At 39.2% G+C, this 22,633-nt stretch overlaps 1 protein-coding gene across 1 annotated transcript; it reads left to right on the top strand.

Annotated features, from left to right (window-relative positions):
• Positions 1 to 5,188: 5,188 nt before the first annotated feature.
• On the top strand, positions 5,189 to 16,151 carry wdr41 (WD repeat domain 41). The gene is made up of 13 exons (XM_084383690.1): positions 5,189 to 5,589; positions 7,684 to 7,799; positions 8,951 to 8,999; positions 9,090 to 9,218; positions 9,325 to 9,387; positions 12,145 to 12,256; positions 12,384 to 12,446; positions 12,523 to 12,627; positions 13,404 to 13,588; positions 13,675 to 13,796; positions 14,409 to 14,494; positions 15,600 to 15,733; positions 15,816 to 16,151. Exons 1-13 carry the CDS (start codon positions 5,542 to 5,544, stop codon positions 15,954 to 15,956), a joined length of 1,353 nt encoding a protein of 450 aa, XP_084239816.1. The 5' UTR covers positions 5,189 to 5,541; the 3' UTR covers positions 15,957 to 16,151.
• Positions 16,152 to 22,633: the final 6,482 nt, after the last annotated feature.

Raw genomic sequence — 22,633 nt, forward strand, 5'->3', positions numbered from 1 at the left:
AAACAATCCTTCCATCCTCATGTTCAGAGTGTGTGAGCGTCTGTGTGTGTGTGTGTGTGTGTGTGAGAGGTCAGGGCTGATAATTAACCTCTGATGACTGAAACACAGCAATTACAGTCAAACTCATGTGACAAATCAAAGTGACAAGCTCGAATACGCTCAGGCATCGTCCCTGGTCAGCTTTAGACCACGATCGTCTGGATTACGTGCCACATGTATTATAATCACACCCACGTACACTTTAATTAGGTCATATGGTCCGAGTGTCACCATCAAAGTTTAAAGGGTCAGTCAAGAAAACAAACAAAATAATATGTGGTTCACAGGCGTCACTGGAGCTGCTGGCTACATGAAAACTGCTGAGAAAGAGAGAGAGAGAACAACCACCACCCTCACGTTCAGTCCAGTCTGAAATGTTGACATTGTACGTTTCTGCAAACCATAGATACGTTAAATAATACGTTCAGTTTTTACATTTAAACATTTCACCATTACGCGTCGTATCACGGTCAGATGTCCGGAGGAGCAGGGTGTGGTGGTGGAGCGACAGCCAGGAGAGTCGCTGCCAAGCCAGAGACCACTGTTTGAGATGGTGTTTCAACATTTGTAAGCGTGAAACCACTGGATATTTTTTAGCCAAAACTACTACAATTCCCCGACGTGTTAGTAGCACCAAAGCAGGTGTTTTTGATGAGATGATTGTGCCCTTAAACTGGGTATTTTCAACAAGACGTCATGGCAGTTTCCACCTGTCTAACCAGGTAACTTCAGTGACCATCAGCACATTTTGCAGTCGTGTTAGTGCTACAAAAACAGGATATTTTTAATCAAATATTGGGACAGTTTGTCTCAACATCACTGTTTTTTTTTTCTAAACTCTAACAAAGTGTTTTGTGTAGAAGAAACAGGACTTCCTGTACATCCTCAGCTGTGGACTGTGAAGCTGCCGCCCTGCGTGTGGAGGTCTGCAGCAGATCCATGTGAGGCAGCGTCCTCGTAGGTAAAGCAGGACACAGTGAAAGCCTGATGAAGAGGGACAGTGAAGTGTGTTGGTCAAGAATGAGACTCTCTCTTCTACAAGACCCCTCTGAGCCGCGAGCCCGGCAGTCCGTTATTGAATACTGTTGCTGGCCCATTGTTAAATCACAGCTTAATTCCTCTTCCATCATCATAACCATTTGTTTTCCTTAGGAGGAGAGAGGGGGATGAGATCCGGAGGAGGCGGCGGGCAGACTTTTTTCTTTACTCTGACTCTGCTCTTCAGTGCTGCCAGTGTTTCTGGTGGCCATCGCATCATGACTTCACCTCTTAGCTGATTCCTGCCATTGGTCATGTTTGACACCTCGTCTCCAGCAGACGGAGGCGGCTGCACTCAGGAAACACTTCACTTTTATTCCTGAATCTCCTCCTCACTTCCCGTTTTATAACCTCTCTTTTCCTCTTCTCTCATCGTTACCGTTATGGGAGTTTTTTGTCACTTTCCCAGCTAATTTCCTGGCAGCATTCAATCGTTATCGCTTGATTGAAAAACTTCAACAACTTTTGGATGGATTAACGTGAAATCTGGTTCAAACATTTACCGTTGTCCACAGGATGAATCCTGACCTACGTGACATCAAGTGATTACATGATGTCATCGGGGTTAAGATGTGACGACCAGCGAGAGAAGTGACTGTTAGTTTGAAAACAACACGGGCAGCTCCTCGAGAGGTTAGCGTCGCTGCTATAGCATCAGGTCTGTCAGACCTGGAGAGTTTATTTCTTTAGAAGAACAAAGAACGACACTGATGTTGTCTGTCTTCTCTCGACGGACTCCCACTGGCTCGTCTGGGTCCCACCAGCAGCTCTCCAACTGTTGATCCGATTGGTTGAAGTTAGCATGTGATAGACGCTGAAAGTTTTCTCCAATCACCTGCTGTGTATTTTTTTTAAAGCAGCTGTGTTTTCCATCTAGAGCCATCGACGGGTCAAGATTTCACTTATTCTATGAAACATCTCAACATCCATCGAATGGATTCATGTTCCCCAGAGGATGAATCCTCCGGACGCTGTTGATCCTCTGACTTTTTCCTCTCGAGCCACCTCGAGGTTGATGTTGTGGTTTTGAGTGGGATGGTTTGTTGGTCCAACACTTCGGTCCTGACTGAAATATCTCATTGTGCCCAGAGGATGAATCCTGGTGAGTTTTCATCAAGCGCCACCATGAGGTTGACATGTTTGTCTCTGAGAGAAATACCTCAACAGTCATTGGATGGATTTTCTCAGACTGTAGCATGAATATTCATGTTCCCCGAAGGATGAAGTGTGATTAGTGCTGATGATCTTACTTTTCATCTGGTGCCATCATCAGATCAAAACTTTAATTTGTCCAATACTTTAGTTTATGTCCAAATACAACCAGAACTACAACATGAATTATTAATCAACTAAATTCAGTGTCGTAAAAGTGATAAAATGTTACTTTGGTAAATGTGAAAGTCACTTATATTTATAGTGATCAAGTAAAAGTCTTAAAATGTCTGATATTAATGTACTTTAATCATCTAAAGTGCAGGTAAAAGTAAATTATACGTATATTTACATGAATGTTTATACTCTGGTTGACAATTCAGTATTTTTCCAATGATCAGAATCAATGTGTGTGTGTGTGTGTGTGTGTGTGTGTGTGTTTGTTTAAATGAATTTGTGAAAAAACAATATTTTAAAATGTGGTACTTCCACTCTGATGCAGCATGCGACGTGAAAAGTAACTAGTAACTAAATGTATACGTGTAACTAATTAAAATAAATACGTTTTTAATAAAGTTTTCACGTAATGTAGTGGAGTAAAAAAGTACAATATCTGCCTCTAAGATGTAGTGGGATGGAAGTACTCAAGTACACTATTCAGATGTACTTAGTTACATTCCATCACTGGCTGATTAGTAAATGTTAGCATGCTAACACAGAGAGCTAAGATGGTTAACATGTTAAACACTAAACCCGCTAAACGTCTCATTATGAGCGCGTTAGCATTCTGGCATTAGCCTTTAGCTGACAGCAGCGCTGAGCCTGAGTCCGGCCTGTCGTCCGGCAGCTTCTGCACTTGGATCACGTTCCTTCACATCCTCTGAATTAATCGCACAGACTCACAACACTTCTCTACATATTTGACCTATTCATCCAGACATCTGACACATAGTTAAACAAACAGAGCATCGCCCGTCCCCAAATCTAAAACCCATTCACTCCACCTCACCCAATCCCTCTCCCTAACCCTCCTCCTCTCTGCAGCTGCCCTTGAGCTTTTCTATTACCGCATGGAAAGCACCTCGCAGCCCCTGACAAGCGCGGCGGATCGACACTAAATCAGAAATCAGTGCCAGCCGCAGATCTGAGCCACCATGAAGGTCACAGGCCCTACACTGCGTGTCGTCTCAATCGGGGGAGCAGGAGTAGACACAGCTAGGGTGATGTGATGTGTGTGTGTGTGATGTGTGACTGTGTGTGTGTGTGTGTGATGTGTGTGTGTGTGATGTGTGTGTGTGTTAACAGGGGAGACACACAGAGGAGGAGAGTGGAGGATGGAGGAGGAAGATGTGAGGAGAGAGAGCAGGTCAACATGAATCCAGGGGAAGAAATACAGAGAAATGGTTGACAGAGAAGTGAAATCACACAACAATCAAACAAATGATTAGATTTTTTGTCCGTCAAGATTTATGCTCATAATTTAGATCAATACGAGAGGAAGCACTTGGCAAAATGACCTGGTTTTCACTGGTTAATGGAGGCTCGAAGCTTCCTCTGATCTCATGGGATTGTTACACACTGCCATCTAGCTGTGTAAAGGAGGACGACGCCTATTTAAACAGGATGCTGAGCAGCTGACTGTGTTGTAACACTACATTTCCCCTCCACTCAAAACATGCTGCTCGATGTTAGTTCACTTTGGATGTTTGAGCTTCACCGTGCAGACTGATGTTCAGTGATTTCTGTGACATCACGACGAGTTTTGAACGCAAACGTGGTCCAATGAATGAGTGATGTGGACCGAAAACAGACTTTTGAGGGGAAACACTGTTCGATAGAAACGTCCCACAGCTGATCACATACATTTGAATGATGAAATGCAAGTTTAAGTATGGAAATGAGACAAAATGCACTATTTTGCACAAGTGTGAGGGAATTTTTGATGTCTCGTTTCATCATTTTCCATATTTTTAGCAATAAAATCTTCTTTAAATCAGTCTGTGAGAGTTTGGTGTCTGTAAGAGCTGCTGAAGTGGAGACTTCTGAGAAAAAACTCATTTTAAAATTCAGACATTTTAGACAGAAAATGGTGAAGAGGATACAAACGTTAACTAACAGATCTCATCGTTAAAACTCCCCCCATTGATCATTACATCACATTAAGACAATTATTTTTTGTATTACAAGCATCTCATTAAATATGCACACATTTCCATAAATGTTCAGAGAAATATGAATTAAAACAAACATGACATTTTCTTTTCACTAGTTAAGAAGAAGAAACGTTATGGAGGCAAAATATCTCAAAGCTGATCAGCACATGTAAAAAAAAAAGTGTTTTCACCTTCAAACCAGACGTTTAATTGTGATACCTTTTGTACCTTTTGCTTTCTTCCAATAAATCAGCGTCTTCGCTCCTTTAGTGTGATTGAGCTCGACTCTGAGCTGAAAAGGTTTGACTCGACACACAAAGACAGAAACTTTAATCCATTCAAACCAAACATTAACCAAACAATAAATACATTGTTTTGTAAAATTCTTCACTTCTGTATCTCGGTAAGTGATGTTGTCTCTGGTCCTTATGTTGTTATTTACTTTGGGGGAAAAAGGACTTTACCTTATAACTTTTGACTAATACAATAAGAGAAGTCTCATTTATAATCATAGGCAGATATCATCCAGGACATCATTATCCTGCTGAGTTTAACGGATATCAGTATAAATAGTTTAATCTGTGACCCCAGAAGGATTTCTTCATCTATTCTGTCACTGAGACCATACAACAAAAGGATTTTAATAGATTCAGTATTGATAATATTGTCCCTGATGTTTCAGTAAAAGCTAATCATTCTGTCAGCATAATGTCATTTACACAAATCCAGATTTAACAGATCAAACTCTCATTTACAGCAGCTCTGCTCGCTTCTCTTTATTTTGTCGGCCTGAATGAATCGCGTCCCTCCAAAGCTTCCGTAGTCTGAGTCACATGAACGGTTTGTTGTGGTCGTCAGTGAAATTCACGTCTTTTAAACACGCAGCTGGCTCAGAAACTGCTGCTGTAACGTCACACTCAGGGACGTGTAGTGAAATCATCACGAAGCGTGTCATCTTGTCACAGAGCCGATACTCAGAGCGACATTTCACCGAGCGGAAGTGACTCTTGTTTCTGTTAACGGCCGCTGCAGCGAATCGACGTTAGCTTGTTTGTTATGCTAACGCTCATGCTAGGCTAGCAATGACTCCGGCTCGTTTTCAGATTAATCGATAAGCTGACTTCGTGCTGCTCGTTCAGTCATCGTTCACACAGGAGTCATGCTCCGGTGGATCCTCGGGGGTCGAGAGGCTCAGGGCTCCGCCGAGGTGAGATGTAACGCAGCTAACGTTACTTCAGGAAAGCTAATAGTTAGTGTTAGCTAGTGTTAGTTAGTGTTAGCTAGTGTTAGTTAGTGTTAGCTAGCTGTAACCAAAGTAAAACTCACAAACTGTGAGGCAACTGAGTGCAAATTCAACACTTTCAGACTGAACAGACACTTAACACATGAAATAAGACGTGAAACATGAACCAGCTGTCACGTTACTTTACCAGCTTCATGTTTAATGTGTGTTTTTACTCTTTTTATCTCTGTGTGATGATGATGATGATGATGATGATGTCTGAACTGGTGTATAATGTTTCCCTGTGACCTCCACAAGCTTCATGTGTCTGTAAGAAAACATCTGTACGATTGGCGAGCAGTGATGGAAGTAACTAAGTATATTTACTCAAGTACTGTGCTGTAGTGCAGTATTGAGGTACTTGTACTACTAGTATTTTTCACCACATTTCAGAGGGAAATATTGTAGTTTTTACTCTTTACATTGATGCAGTGTTGGACTAGTTACTTTCTAAATGCAACATATTACATATGATAAGTTACTTTCATTTCAACGTTGCAGTATTACTGTCTGCGTAGAGTAATGTATTACTCTATATTTTAAACAAAATACCCAAATAACCTCTAAAGAACAATGAAACAGCCGAGACCTGTTTAAATAAATGACTGTCCTTGGACTCAGTGAAGTGCAGACAGAGGATCACAGTCTGATATATTGTGAGATGGGAATAAATATTTTTAATTGTTGGCTCAGTCATATGAAACACAGCAGACCTGTAGCTTCTGTAATGAAGCCTATAATGACACGACAAGACAAAAATCTCTGTGTCTATGTCTTTTATTATTTTAGTCCACAGAACAAGGAATTCATGATGTGATTCATTCATTCAACCTTTATGTAAAATCTCAAAAAATCATTGAGGGGAAGCCCTAATTTTCAATGATGATGATATTACTGAAATGTTATTAGTAACGTGTTATATTACTCTGTTACCACTAAAAGAAATATATTACTGTAACGCCTTACTAACACTTTACCCCAACACTGCATTTATGTAGAGTAAGTAAAGTTTATTTAATATTGCACCTTTTCACAGAGCAAAGTCACAAAGTGCTTCACAAATAAAATCAGTTAAAGTATCGAACCATGTCAACAACAAACATAAACAGCAACACATCTCAAAAACAAAAACAAAAACAAAGTCAGATCTTCTCAGATGAAATAATCTGACAGTGGAGGGAACGAAAGAGTTTTAGAAATGTTCGGGAGTCCTGAAGGATTTTTGTGGAGCCAGTAGAATAAAAACAGATTTTCAAAAGCAGAGGAAATCCTGAATAAACATTTTCCTGACAGAACTCCTGAAGGATTTTTAGCCACAGACGGGATTTCAAGAGAACGTATTTAGTTTATTATTCAGTAACTTGATGATGAATGTATCCGTCCTTTTAACTCCTAATAAAGCTGATTGATTTTACATCGAACATCGATCATGTCAACTGTTAAAATAGTTTCATTCTGAAAAACATCCACCACATTTCATATATAATTATGTTAATCAGATAATCAGTTTTTTTTAGGAAGCCAACAACTTATTAAAGAAATTGCTTAGGATTTGTAGCTGATCTAGGTAACAGCTGAAGAGCTGCAAAAACAAATCGATTACGTTGTCAACTATTAAATTAATCCCTAAATATTTTGATAATCAATTTCAGTTAATAAAAAAATAGACTTCTCTGATTACAGCTCGTTAAATGTGAATATTTCCTGGTTTCTTTCCTCTGTGACCGTAAAACTGAATATCTTTGTGTTGAGGACACAACAAGATATTTGAGGACGAAACACTGATCGCCATTTTCTTTTTCGACCAAACTACTAATCGATTAATGGAGAAAATAATCAACAGTAAAAATAACAACAATAATAATAATAATTCAGCCTCTTTGAGCCTGGAAAATGAAATCATGTGCGAGGTTAGCGGGGGAATGGAAACACTTAAACAAAAGACAAGTCCCTCACATTCGGTACAGTTCACACTGTCTCAGCCTGTTTGTCTCACCACTTTCCCTCGTGTGTCTGCAGAAAAGCCCCGTGTTGTGCATCGGAGAGGAACAGCCCAAAAACTGGTTCACTGAGCTGCAGGTGCTGAAAGGACATTTTGACATTGTTCGATTTCTGGTGCAGATTGATGACTTCAGGTAAGCAGACCACGACCCCCCCTCTCTTCTCTCTTTCTAACCTCTCTCCTCTCTACCCTTGGCTGGCCTCTATCCCTCTGTGATTGACAGGAGATCCTCACCTACGGAAAACTTACAGAGCATGACAAGAGCCCAATCATCACCGCTGTGTGATTGTGTGTGCACAGTACAGTACAGCTAAAGCCTTTTAATGCTGTCCACGCACACACAGAGCGGTGCTGCACCTGCTCTCCTCTCTGCGCTGCGTTGTGGAAGCATGCTGCACACCGGCATGGTAGAGTGCGTCTGCATAAGTGCTCAGATTGGGATTTATAACACAACTAAGTGTGTGTGTATGTGTGTGTGTGTGTCGGGAGGTGGGGGTCGCTTCACGCCTGGTCTCCTCCAGTAATAACCCCCTCCTCTGGGCCTCGTCCTCTCCGCACACAGGTCCACAGTCGGGGGCAAAGGCCAGAAAATTCTCTCCAGATTGCTTTTGAAGTCCGAAAATGTATCCTGGACAGTTCCTCTCTTCTCATTTTTATCTCTCTGTTTTATCCGCTCATCCTGTCTGTTGATTTTGGGAACAGGGGCTGTAGATGGTTGAGGGTCAGAGGGCAAGTGAAGGTGGGAAACCTCAGGACAGGTGTTTTTCTAAAGAACTCTCAGGTGGAGATGGAGCTACAGGAAATAATGATTAACTCGGAGGCTGTTCAGACGGGGTTTTATTATCCATCCTGAGTGATCCGATCACAAGTCAGAGTCCTCTGTGAAACAAGAAGAAGAAGAAGAGGAAGTTAGGAGAGCCCAAACACGTCATTTACATGACATGGAAATCAGACAGCATTCTGTCTGTTGTTGTGGCTGTCGTCTTCTTCTTCCTCTTTCTTCTTCCTCTTCTTCGTCTTCGTTTTCGTCTTCCTCTTCTTCGTGGCTCAGGACGCATTAGAGTAGACACTGCTAGAAGAATGTGGTCACATGCGGCTCAAGCCATCGCTGAATGTTGTCTGAGTGATTGGATCTCAAATGTGTCCTCAATGCTCCTCGCTGGCAGTCACACCTGTCCTGTGATCGGATCACTCAGGACGGATGATATCGGGCCTGAACTGGACCTTAGTCGCGTGCGAGTCTACATGTAAGAAACGACTCATAGCTTTCATCTTGTTTTCCAGATGTGCCTCAGCAGGAGACGACGGCCTCGTTCTGGTGTGGAATATCGAGGTAACACATTTCAGCTTCAGTATTTCAGAGCTTTGTGAAACTGCAGACGACACAGTGGAGCTAATTGCTTTTTATTTTCCTGACTGTCAGACCGGGGAGAGGCTGCAGGAGCTGAGGGGCCACTCTCAGCAGATAACAGCCATGACCACCTTCACCTGTGACAATGCACTCACATCGCACACCTCGCTCATCACAGCCTCCTCAGACCGAAGTCTCAGTGTATCCTCTTATCAAAGGAAAACATTTAGACACCGGCACTAAATCAATCGTATGTGATCGCTGTGTTTTGAATTCAAACTTGATTTCCTTTAACTTCATTTGTCAGCTGTGGGACCCTGATACAGGACACAGAGTTCAGACCATTTCAGACCTTCAGTCCTCTGTAAAGGTAATTCATGAGCTCCTTTCTCAGACGTACTCTGTTACATAAACGGCAGGTTTGCGTGTCAGATGAATGTAAAGGCTGCCGCAGCGCGAGGACGGAGGGGAGTTAAATGCATGTATTTTTCTGCCTGTCAAGAGTACTTATATTATATTTATATATACTGAATGAGACAATTTGAGTGTTTGCGGAGGTTCTTCTCATGTCAGGGCCGAAACCCATAAACACCTACTTTATTGTGTTGTTACACACAAAATGGTGCCGGGATTCAAAGGTCCCTTTAATTGACAAACTTTCTGTGCAAACTCCTGAAACTCTTTTTAAATTACATTTTTAATAAAAAAATTTCAGTAGAAATATCTGGCAGGCCAAATCAGAGCCCACTCTGGGCAGCACAGCTCTGTAAAAATGATGTTTATGGATGAATAAACATGTTTATTGAAGCCCTGAGGTGCAGATGAAGATATTTTGTTTCTCTGGTGATGAAGTCTGATATAAATGGTTTCTTCTCCTGTGTTTATGATTTGAGAACTGGTGGGAAAAAAAGTTTTGCCAGAATAATCTTTAGAAATTCCTTTAAAAAAAGTCTCACTGTGAAAACATGCAGGAACAAATAGATTTCTCTTCATGTCTGACATTGAGGATATTTTTTTCAGGATGATATTTTTTTTTTCTTGTGGAAAGCGGATAAAAAGTTTTGGCAGGAGAAACATTTTTTGCTTTTTTAAACTCACAGTTTGTTTTTGTAATACTCACGTTGACCACAAGAGGCTGAAGTGTACCACCGCCTCTTAAAGCATTCACGTTTTCTTCCAGAGGAGTTTTAATTTCTCCGTGAACACTAAACACAAGATCCATCCATTATGTGTCAACAGGTCATGAACCATTACTGTCCTTTTGGAGGAACTGGTGCTGATCTGTTGTCAGTGTCACGAGTTGAATATTGTGGATTATCAACAAGTCAGATCAAGCAGGAACATTTATAGGCCTCATTCTGATGTATGAGCCTTTTCATATTACATCACAGTTTATGGTTATAATGGTTACAGTTGCAGCAGTTAGAGTCCTTTTGTGTTTTCTTGTTTTATGTCCAAAGTGCTGTTATAACACCAACAGTAGTAGTTACCAGGAGGCTCCAGCAGGGGGCGCTTTATCCTCTCAGTCATATTAAACATGATCTGAGGAGAGTTTGTGTCCCTGCATCTTTCATTCAAACACTCCCCATTTCCAGGTGAGCTCCTCATAATCGGCGTTGATGGAAACCTGTGAGTTAGGTGAATGTGTGCACGTGCTCAGGAGACTATTTGTGAACCAGCATGTTCACGTATTGTGAGCTGGATTTGGACGCCTGCTGAGAGAACAGGTTATACACAACAGCACCTTCGATACAGCTTGATTTTGGCAGTATAAGTTAATATGGTTATTATTCATATTCATGGTCTAGAATTGGATGCTGTTTATTGAATATTGCAATTACAGTACAAGCTCATTCATAATCAGTCCTTCAGTTGACAGTTTTACCACTTAAATCAATTGAAATCACCGCTGAGGCCAAACAAAAACAGACAAGAACTAGTTCTCCTTCAAAACAACATTTCTACACATGGAAAAAAAAATCTTTGGTTTTAGTTTTTTTTATGAATGTGAAACCAAGTGGGGGAAAAACATTTCAGAGAAAATTTTCATACATGAAAACAAACCTTTTTCTCCTGAATTTTGGTTTCTCAGATGAAAAAAAAATTCTTCAGATTTTTTCCCCGACATGTTTTCACAGATGGATAAAAAAGGAACATTCCTCATCAAAACAAAGAAGTGACTGTAGTGTTAAATAGCCTGTTCACACACAGTTGGATATGTTGTGTTCAGTGTGCACAGAGAAATTAAAACTCTCACAATGAGTATAATAATATAAACAAACACATAAAACTTTTTTTTTTTTTTTAGGAAAAGAAATCTGGAAAAAAACATCTCTGTTTCACAGACGAAAAAAAAAACCTCCTGAAAATTTCCTTCCCTGCATTTTTTCCACAAAAAAAAAAAAAAAAAAAATGAAGGTACTTAGGAGACTAAGGAGAGAAAACTATTTACATCAGAGAATCGATCACCAGAAGAACAGAATGCCTCACTTGTCCCTCAGGGCTTCCGTACATGTTCCTGTCATTTCATGCAGATGTGTTTTTCCTCCTCATGCCCAGACTGGCCATTGATAAAGTAGATAAGTAAAAAAAAATGACATCATGTCCTTCTGCTCCCTCTTCATCTTCACTATTTCCTGACGAGAACACGTCTGAAGTGCGTCGTGCAATCAAGTCTTTAAACCTTTAAGAATTTTAAATGATCAAAAATTGAAAGTAGTTTAGAAAGAAACTTAAAAAATGTGATCACATACTAATGTCGAGTCTGTCTTTGTCCTTAACGTTGGATTTTCTTGGATATTGCAGTCGTCTGCTCAAACTCAATTAACTGTGTTGACAAGAAATGAAACAGTGATTAAAACGTTGACACTGAAGGTTTTTGTGCCAGTTATGATGGAAGATAAAAATGGTAATTATCTCCTCTTGATCATAGTTTCAGGTTAATTGCATCACCTGTAGTTTAATTATATTTGATTTCTTTTCTGCGCTGATATTTCCTCTGTGTGTGTGTGTGTGTGTGTGTGTGTGCGTGTGTGTGTGTGTGTGTGTGTGTGTGTGTGTGTGTGTGTGTCCAAATGAAAACTACCACATGTTCCTCACACGCTGACCCACCTGTGTGTCTCCTCAGTGTTTGCTGGTGTTGGAGCGTCTGTGTGTGTGGCTCTCCGGCGGTGAGGAGTTGTGTGTGTGGAACAAAGACTTCCAGCTGCAGTGCCACAAGCAGAACCACAGCGACACCGGTGAGGAGGCTGTCACAATAAAGCAGCTCTCGTGTGCTGGTTGTTGCAGCAGCTCTGCTCCCCCCTGACTCTGCTGTTTGCACACAAACTGATGAATGTTGTCGATGTGTTTGTTGGCATTTTGCAGGAATAACCGCTTTGATAGAGCTGCCCAAGAACTGCCTCGCTGCTGCCATGGATAAAGAGATCGGTAAGAGACGTTAATGTTCGGTGATATCAGTTTATGTCATGAGCGAATAGATGAAAACATGTTGTCTTCTTCGCAGTGATCTTCAGGCTGACGGTCTCTACTGATTCCTCTCTGTCTGTGGCTGAGATCCGCTGTCTGTCCGACCACCAGGACCAGATTCGAGCTCTCATCAACGTCAACGGTCAGTCCGACAGGAAACAAAATCAGAGTGTCTGCATTCAGTTTCTGAGATATCGAGCAGTCCCTCCAGGAAGCAGTGACAAACAATTAATACATTTTCACCCAATCCCTGTGGGTTCTGCACGGCTGCAATTTTTTTCCAATCACCACTACTTTTCTGCAAGTTTCACCAATCATAGCAGCTCCCTGTGCAAAACACTGCAGCCGAAACATAACGTGTTCATCCAAGTCCAAATATGGTTTGTCGACTGACAGTAAATATTGTAGCCGAGGGTTTTCAGTTCTGCCTTTACTTGAGGAAGATAATAAAATGAACATACAAGGTTTTGTAGTCTGAACCAAGATGGCAGACTTTTATTGTTTTATTCCACTTACAACTGCAGCGACAGACTCCTTCCTTTTTTGTACCTTTCACAATAAAAGCCTGAGACATAACTGCTTATGATGGGGAAACTTTAAATCAATCTGACCGTTTTACTATATGAATTATTATTATAATAATTATTTCTGCATAATGATCGCCAAAAAAATACCTATATTAATTTTATTTTGGAAAATAGGCTCAAATAGAAGAGGGTTAAAAGAGACAAGACTGAGGTGAGAGTTGGATTGGACCTGCAGTTTTCAAGGAGTTTGTTCCAGATAGTTTTGACAAATCTTGCTGAGACATAAGACTTTTTGTAATTGTTTTTGTGTGGCTGCTGAAATTCGGCATAAATGAAGCCCGAGAAATCACACGTTGTACCGTTTGTTTCATTTTCATCATGTGTTCCTCAGACGGGATCTTCGCCAGCGGCTCCCATGCTGGCGAGCTGATCTTGTGGGACGCCGTCGATTGGAACATCCTGGCCTATGAGCACATCCTGTGGGAGGAGTCACAAGCCTGCGCTCAGGCAGAAATACGATTGGCTGCTCCCAAACCCAGCGAGATGTCCATTCAGCATCTGACCACCAATGGGAAGGTGAGGAGGAGCAGATGAGTGTGTATCATGAAGAATTATTTGTATGATGTTTTGAGTTTGATCCATAATGTTTGTGTGTTTTGAAGCTGATCCTCGCGGCGGTGGGCAGCGGTCTGTACGTGTACAGCGTTCTGAGCAAGATGGTGGTCGCCTACAGGAAGGTCGCTCATGACTCGAATGTCTTACACACCATGCTGTTGTCTGACAGGTGAGATATCAGACACTTCCTGCCTCTAACTTCTCCAAAGTGTGACAGAAAATCAGGGTTGGGAATGATTTACTTCAGATAATTAGTTTTCTCTTTGGATGAATGTTTTGTTTGCCCAGTTTGCTTCTTTGAACGATCTGTGGCCAAACATGATGACGGTAGTTTAGACCAGTGATTCACAATTTTTTGGGCCTTTTGCCCTTTTGGCTGCACACCTCGACCAGCTGTGACCACTTCAACCAAAGACAGATTGTTTCCCTGTTATTGAAATATACCTTAGGTTCACACAATCATTAAATTAGTTTGTCGTCTGTTTTTCTCTTCTGTTAACCATCGTAATGCCCCTCAGGTTGGGAACCACTGTTCCAGGCTGATCATTGCAACAAGCATGCACTTCATTTGTCATCCACATGAGGGCGCCACCGCTCTTCTTCTTTACTAGAGACTCAAGACTAAAAATGTCAAGAACACATCAGCATGTTTGAGTGAAGCTCCTCGAAACCTCCTCATTTAACTCGGCCCTCTGCTGGGAACATTGCATATTTTCACCAGGACCATATCTGTCTCCTGATCGTTACAGCGTCTCTTTGTGTGACCCTGTCTGTGTTTTAGTGAGCTCATGTCCTGCTCTGAAGATGGCAGCGTGAGGATGTGGGAGATCCAGGACCTGCCGCTACCTGCTGAACCCGCCTCTGCAGGTGAGACACACACACACAGTTTCAGGCCTGATCTTAAATGTCACTCTGCTGATGGGACGTAGTTACATACATCAAGGAAACTGGATTACGTTCCCAGTGATAGATCAGATCCATAAGTGTGAATCAGGAAGTTCAAAGGCTTTGTGAGAATCACCTGCACTCAGCTGTTGTGTGTAGTTGATGTGAGGGTGTAGAGGTGCAGTAATGCAGTCCAGATGTGGACGATGAGCTGCAGCAGCACTCAGGGAGGCTCAGATTAAGAGAGCTGGTCTACAGAGTGTGTGTCCGTGTGTCGAGCTGACTTTGATTCTCGCTGTGAGTACCCTCACCTGCTGATCATCACCAAAGACCAATTATTTATTAATTTGTTTGTTTCATTTCTCTTAACATCGTGTCCTAGAGAATTCCATATTGGTACTCCGTGATATCTGAGAGGTGCTGGCCGTGTTTCGTTTTATAAAAAGGAAGATGAAGATGAACAGCCTGTCTGGTGTTCATGAATGAATCTGAGAATTTAATTTATTAGTTTCTGAAGGATGATGGTAGAGAGGAAGACGAACATATGAGTCCGAGAGAATCATTTTTTGGTTGTTTATTCACGTATAAAACCGAGTGGAAAACTTTTTTTTCAGGAGTGAAAAAAAATACTAGGAGAACATTGTTCAACCATGTTGAGGAATAACTTTTCATGTGTGAAACCAAGTGAAAAAAGATTACAGGAGAAAACTAATTTTCTTCACACGGTTTTACCTTAAAAGTTCGTTTTAAGGAGAATTTTATTTTCGCTCGATTTTACACTTTTTTTTTTTTTTAAATTCTCCTGAATTTTTTAGTTTTTCATTTACACACATGATAAAAAAAAATGTTTTTAATTCCCTGATTTCAGCTTTTTAAATGTGAATATTTTCTGTTTTCTTTCCACTACGATAGTAAACTGAGTATCTTTGGGTTGACAACGAGACATCTGAGGACGGCGTCTTTAGCTCTGGGAAACACTGATCAATATTTCTGGATCAAACAACTGATGGATTAACAGAGAAAGTCATTGAGAATGAAAATGGCCATTAGCTGCAGCCTATCTGAGTCTCTTGTCTGTGTCCACCAGGGTTCTTCGGGATGTGGACTTTCAGTCGGTCAAACAAACAGACTGGTCCTCCGTCAAAGAAGGTCATGGACGTCCCGAACATCAGGATGCTGGAGCTGACGGGTGATCTGATCGGACACTCAGGGGCAGTTCAGGTAAGACTTCATGATCGTACAGGCTCTTCTACTTCATGGTATCACAGCAGTGTTTTAACGATCTCTTTTGCTCATGTGTCAGATGTTTGTGAGCTTCGGGGAGAACGGTTTGGTCACGTGTTCGGCAGATCACCTGTTGATCCTGTGGAAGAACGGAGAGAGGCAGTCTCACCTGCGCAGCCTGGCACTTTTCCAAAAGCTGGAGGAGAACGGAGGACTCTGACCTTTAACCCCTGAACCCCTGAATCGCTGCCTTAAAACGAGCAGAGGTGTGATGTTAGTCGATGTTACTGATGATTTACTGTAAGGACTGTTGTTTGTATCGAATGATATTGTGATGGTTGTTTGTCTCTTCGTTGATAAAAAAGTATTAAGTTTTAAAAACTCATAAAATAAAAATACCTCATCTCAGAAACTACCTGAAGTATAATTCTGAGTTTTATTTCAAACTTTTTCTCAAAATTCTGATTTTTCCCCACAAAATTAAAGTTTTTCCCTTAATTTTAATAAACATTTTCTCAACTTTTTCTCAAAATTCTGAGTTTTTCCTCTCAAGATTTTCTCAACTTTTTCTCGAGTGATTTTTTTGCCCTTAACTTTTTCTCAAAATTGATTTTTTTCCCCTTAACTTTTTCTCAAATTTCTGAGTTTTTCCCTGAACTTTTTCTCAAAATTATGATTTGTTTCCCTGAACTTTTTCTCAATTTTCTGAGTTTTTGCCTTAACTTTACTAAATTTTTTCTCAAAGTTCTGACTTTTTCCTCATTTTTTTCCTCAAAATTCTGAGTTTTTCCCTCAACATTTTCTCAACTTTTTCTCAAAATTATGATTTTTTTCCCCTGAACTTTTTCTCAAAATTATGATTGTTTTCCTTGAACTTTTTCTCAAATTTCTGCGTTTTGCCTCAACTTTTTCTCAAAATTATGATTTTTCCCCTGAACTTTTTCTCAACTTTTTCTCAAATTTCTGAGTTTTGCCCTCAACTTTTTCTCAAAATTCTGATTTTTCCCCACAAAATTAAAGTTTTTCCCTTAACTTTACTAAACATTTTCTCAACTTTTTCTCAAAATTCGTGAGTTTTTCCTCTCAAGATTTTCTCAACTTTTTCTCAAATGATTTTTTTGCCCTCAACTTTTTCTCAAGTTTGAGTTTTTCCCTGAACTTTTTCTCAAAATTATGATTTGTTTCCCTGAACTCTTTCTCAATTTTCTGAGTTTTTGCCTTAACTTTACTAAATTTTTTCTCAAAGTTCTGACTTTTTCCTCATTTTTTTCCTCAAAATTCTGAGTTTTTCCCTCAACATTTTCTCAACTTTTTCTCAAAATTATGATTTTTTTCCCCTGAACTTTTTCTCAAAATTATGATTGTTTTCCTTGAACTTTTTCTCAAATTTCTGCGTTTTGCCTCAACTTTTTCTCAAAATTATGATTTTTCCCCTGAACTTTTTCTCAACTTTTTCTCAAATTTCTGAGTTTTGCCCTCAACTTTTTCTCAAAATTCTGATTTTTCCCCACAAAATTAAAGTTTTTCCCTTAACTTTACTAAACATTTTCTCAACTTTTTCTCAAAATTCGTGAGTTTTTCCTCTCAAGATTTTCTCAACTTTTTCTCAAATGATTTTTTTGCCCTCAACTTTTTCTCAAGTTTGAGTTTTTCCCTGAACTTTTTCTCAAAATTATGATTTGTTTCCCTGAACTCTTTCTCAATTTTCTGAGTTTTTACCTTAACTTTACTAAATTTTTTCTCAAAGTTCTGACTTTTTTCCTCATTTTTTTCTCAGAATTCTGAGTTTTTCCCTTAACATTTTCTCAACTTTTTCTCAAATTTCTGAGTTTTTCTCTGAACTTTTTCTCAAATGTCTGAGTTTTGCCCTCAACTTCTTCTCAAAATTCAGATTTTTCCCCACAAAATTAAAGTTTTTCCCTTAACTTTACTAAACATTTTCTCAACTTTTTTCAAATTTCTGATTTTTCCCTTAACCTTTTCTCAAAGTTATTGCTTTTTCCCCCTCAACATTTCCCCTTAACTTTTTCTCAAATTTTATTTTTTCCCCCCGACCCTGCATCCTTATCCACAATGAAAGTTTAAAAATGTGACATATCAGAGGATTGAAGCTTCAACCTTTTAACCCTGGGAAGAGTCCTCTTATGCCTTGAGCCAATGAGAAAGAGACAAAGACCTTGTCATTTTTAAAGCTTTTCACTCTTTATTCTTGGTGTTGGGTCTTAAAATTCACAGAGGATTGAATAAATATTTTGTTTTTCTGCTCGGTGTCACACAACTACAAAGAAAATCTCTGGAATTAAAAAAATAAAATAAATTCAGACATTTCCTTTACTCCATTTCATGCATGAAAAAGAAAATTACATGTGAAGAAACATTTGGAGGAGTCTTTTATGAAGTAGCTCAGGATGTTGAAGCTCTACTTGTAGATTTTTAGGATCCTCGCTCAAACTTTTGAATTACACTGGAATATAGTCAGATCAAATAGCTCAGTGTCTTAGCAGGCTGATCAGAAGTTCTGAGGATGTTGGTTCAATCGTTGTGAGGCTTGAAGGTCAGGTTACTGAATGAAACAGTGAAAACCTCTGAGAAACAGAACATCACATGAACAGGTGGGTCAGCTTGTAAGAGGATTACTTGGAGTTTCAAGAGATTGTGGGTTTGATTCTTATGAGGTTCTAGGACTTCTGAAGTCGGAAATTCTTCTTTTACCTTTAGTTTCACTTGACAAAAAAAAAAAAAAAATGCCTGAATTAAAAACAAAAATCTTCACAATTTCCCCCACTCGGAAAGGCTTAGGAATTTTCAGAGATTCTTCGGAAATCTTAGGGATTCTTCAGAAATCTTCGAAAATTTTCGCAAATCTTCGGGAATCCTCGGAAATCTTCGGAAATTTTTGGTAATCTTCGGAAATTCTTCTTTTTCCTTTGGTTTCACTTCACAAAAAACAAAAACATTTGTCTGGATTAAAAAACAATTTCAGAAAATGATCAGAAAATTCTGAGGATGCTGGACGAAGTTCTGGAGGAAGTTTTGTGCAAGTGGCTCAGCTAGTAAGAGTTTCAAAGTTCGGGGCCTGATTCTTGAGGTTCAAGAACTTTTGAAGTTGGACTTCTTTTTCCTTTAGTTTCACTTGACAAAAAAAATTGCCTGAATCAAAAAAAAGAGTCTTCATAATTTCCAGCCCTGGGAAATGCTTAGGAATTTTCAGAGATTTTTTAGAAATTTCGGGATTCTTCGGACATGTTCGAAAACCTTTGGAAATCTTCGGGAGTCCATGGAAATTTTTCGAAGATTTCTGAAGAATCCCGAAGATTTTCGAAAATTTCTGAGTCACTTGTGCAGAACTTCCTTCAGAACTTTGTCCAGCATCCTCAGAACTTCTGATCAGCCTTAATTGTTTTTCAATCCAGACAAATGTTTCTATTTTTGTGAAACCGAAGGAAAAAGAAGAATTTCCGAAGATTTCCGAAGAATCCCGAAGATTTCCCGAAGATCTCCGAAGATTTCCGAACATGTCCGAACATTTCCGAAGATTCCCGAGGATTTCCGAAAAATCTCTGAAAATTCTGAAGCATTTCCAAGGGGGGTAAATTATTTAGATTTTTTTTTTCGGAAATCCTCGGGAATCTTCGGAAATCTTCGGAAATTATCGGAACTTTTCGGGAACCTTCGGAAATTTTCGGACATGTTCGGGATTCTTCGGAAATTTTCGGAAATCTTCGGGAATCTTCGGAAATCTTCGGAAATTCTCGGAACTTTTCGGGAACCTTCGGAAATATTCGGAAATTTTCGGACATGTTCGGGATTCTTCGGAAATTTTCGGAAATCTTCGGGAATCTATGGAAATCTTCGGGATTCTTCGGAAATTCTTTTTATTTTGGTTTCACATCACAAAAATTAAAACATTTGTCTGGATTTAAAAACAATAAAGCCTGATGAGAAGTTCTGAGGATGCTGGACAAAGTTCTGGAGGAAGTTCTGCACAAGTGACTCAGCTTGTAAGTTTCAGAGATTGTGGGTTTGATTCTTATGAGGTTCAAGGAAATTCTTCATTTAACTTTAGCTTGACACAAAAAAGAATTGCCTGAATAATAAAAAAAAATCTTAATAATTTACGTCCCTTTGAAATGCTTCAGAATTTTCAGAGATTTTTCGGAAATCTTCGGAAATCTTCGGAAATTTTCGGAAATCTTCGGAAATTTTCGGACATGTTCGGGATTCTTCGGAAATGTTCGGGAATCCTCGGAAATCTTCGGGATTCTTCGGGAATCTTCGGAAAATTTCGGACATGTTCGGGATTCTTCGGAAATTTTCGGAAATCTTCGGAAATCCTCGGAAATCTTCGGAAATTTTCGGAAGGTTCCCGAAAAGTTCCGAGAATTTCCGAAGATTTCCGAACATGTCCGAAAATTTCCGAAGATTCCCGAGGATTTCCGAAAAATCTCTTAAAATTCTGAAGCATTTCAAAGGGGCGTAAATTATCTAGATTTTAATTTTTTATTCAGGCAATTTTTTTTTGTCAAGCTAACTAAAGTTAAATGAAGAATTTCCTTGAACCTCATAAGAATCAAACCCACAATCTCTGAAACTCTTACAAGCTGAGTCACTTGTGCAGAACTTCCTCCAGAACTTTGTCCAGCATCCTCAGAACTTCTCATCAGGCTTTATTGTTTTTAAATCCAGACAAATGTTTTAATTTTTGTGAAGTGAAACCAAAATAAAAAGAATTTCCGAAGAATCCCGAACATGTCCGAGAATTTCCGAAGATTTCCGAAAAATCCCGAACATGTCCGAAAACTTCCGAAGATTTCCGAAGAATTCCGAACATGTCCGAAAATTTCCGAAGATTCCCGAGGATTTCCGAGGATTCCCGAAGAATCCCGAAAATTTCCGAAGATTTCCGAGGATTCCCGAACATTTCCGAAGAATCCCGAACATGTCCGAAAATTTCCGAAAATTTCCGAAAAATCTCTGAAAATTCTGAAGCATTTCAAAGGGGTGTAAATTATTTAGATTTTTTTTTTTTTTAATTCAGGCAATTTTTTTTTGTCAAGCTAACTAAAGTTAAATGAAGAATTTCCTTGAACCTCATAAGAATCAAACCCACAATCTTTGAAACTCTTACAAGCTGAGTCACTTGTGCAGAACTTCCTCCAGCATTCTCAGAACTTCTGATCAGGCTTTATTGTTTTTAAATCCAGACAAATGTTGTAATTTTTGTGAAGTGAAACCAAAATAAAAAGAATTTCCGAAGATTCCCGAAAATTTCCGAAGAATCCCGAACATGTCCGAAGATTTCCGAAGGTTCCCGAAAAGTTCCGAGAATTTCCGAAGATTTCCGAAGAATCCCGAACATGTCCGAAAATTTCCGAAGATTTCCGAAAAATTTCCGAAAAATCTCTGAAAATTCTGAAGCATTTCAAAGGGATGTAAATTATTAAGATTTTTTTTTTTATTCAGGCAATTCTTTTTTTTGTCAAGCCAACTAAAGTTAAATGAAGAATTTCCTTGAACCTCAACCCACAGTCTCTGGGCTGGGCTGAAAAGGCTGATCAGAAGTTCTGAGGAGCTGGTTCAATCCTTGTGAGGCTTGAAGGTCAGGTCTTTTTCCTTTAGTTTCACTTCACAAAAAACAAAAAAAATTGCCTGAATTAAAAAAAAAAAAAAAATCATCATAATTCCCCCCCCCCCTCGGAAATGCTTCAGAATTTTCATAGATTCTCCGGAATCTTCGGGAATTTTCGGTGATTTTCGGAAATTCTTCAAGAATCTTCGGGAATCTTCGGGAATTTTCGGAAATCTTGGGAAGTCTATGGAAATTTGACAATGTTCGGAAATTCTTATTTTTCCTTTAGTTTCACTTAACAAAGAAAAAAAATGTCAGAAATTCTCAAAATTCTGGCTTTTTCCCTAAATTTTTTCCTCAAAATACTGACTTTTTCCCATAACTCTTAAAATTCTCACTCATCATCCAGCCAGTCACATGAGAAACACACTCAGCTCTGATAGGAGGACACACTCATTCAGCTCAATAATAAATACACTGACAGTTGTTGGCTCTTATTTCTGAATTCCAGATTTCAGTCTTCTGGATTGTTTGAAGACTGAAGAAACACACTTCATGTTTCTTTTCCTTCCTGTGGGATGATCACTTCTGTTTGACTGACTCTGAAAAAAGCCCTTCAACATTTTAAATGTTCCTCTTTTTCCCCAAGTTGACTATATCCAGCCAGTAATCCAAAATCAATGATTGGAGTCCTCTAGAGGGGCTCAGAGTAAAACAAGAGGCAAGAGGAAATGATGATCAATGAGTCCTTTCAATTTTCATTAAATGAAAATAGTATCTGAAATTTGAGAAAAAGTTAAGGGGAAATAACAGAATTTTCAGAAAAAGTTAAGGGAAAAATCAGAAATTTGAGACAAAGTTAAGGAAAATAGTCAGAAATTTGAGAAAAAGTTGGAAAAAACCTAAAATTTGAGAAAAAGTTAAGGGGAAAAGTCAGAAATTTTGAGAACAAGTTAAGGGAAATTTGAAAAAGTTAAGGGAAAGTCAGAATTTTCTTAATAGGTTAAGGGAAAAATGAGAAATTTGAGAAAATTCAGAGAAATTCAAGAAAAAGTTAAGGGAAAAATGAGAAGTTTGAGAAAAAGTTTAGGGGAAAAAACTGAATTTTGAGCGAAAGTTAAGGGGAAATTTGAGAATGAGTTTAGGGAGCAAGTTACGGGAAAAATCAGATATTTGAGAAAAAGTTGAGAAAAAGTTACAGGAAAGGGGAAAAAAATTTAATTTTGAGAAAAAGGGAAAAAGTCAAAATTTTCAGAAAAAGTTAAGGGAAAATTCTGAAATTTGAGAAAAAGTAAACGGAAGAAAGTCAAAATTTTGAGAAGAAGTTA

The sequence above is a fragment of the Pagrus pagrus genome (assembly GCF_965226575.1).
Source record: "Pagrus pagrus genome assembly, chromosome: 19".
NCBI classification, from domain to species: Eukaryota; Metazoa; Chordata; class Actinopteri; order Spariformes; family Sparidae; genus Pagrus; species Pagrus pagrus.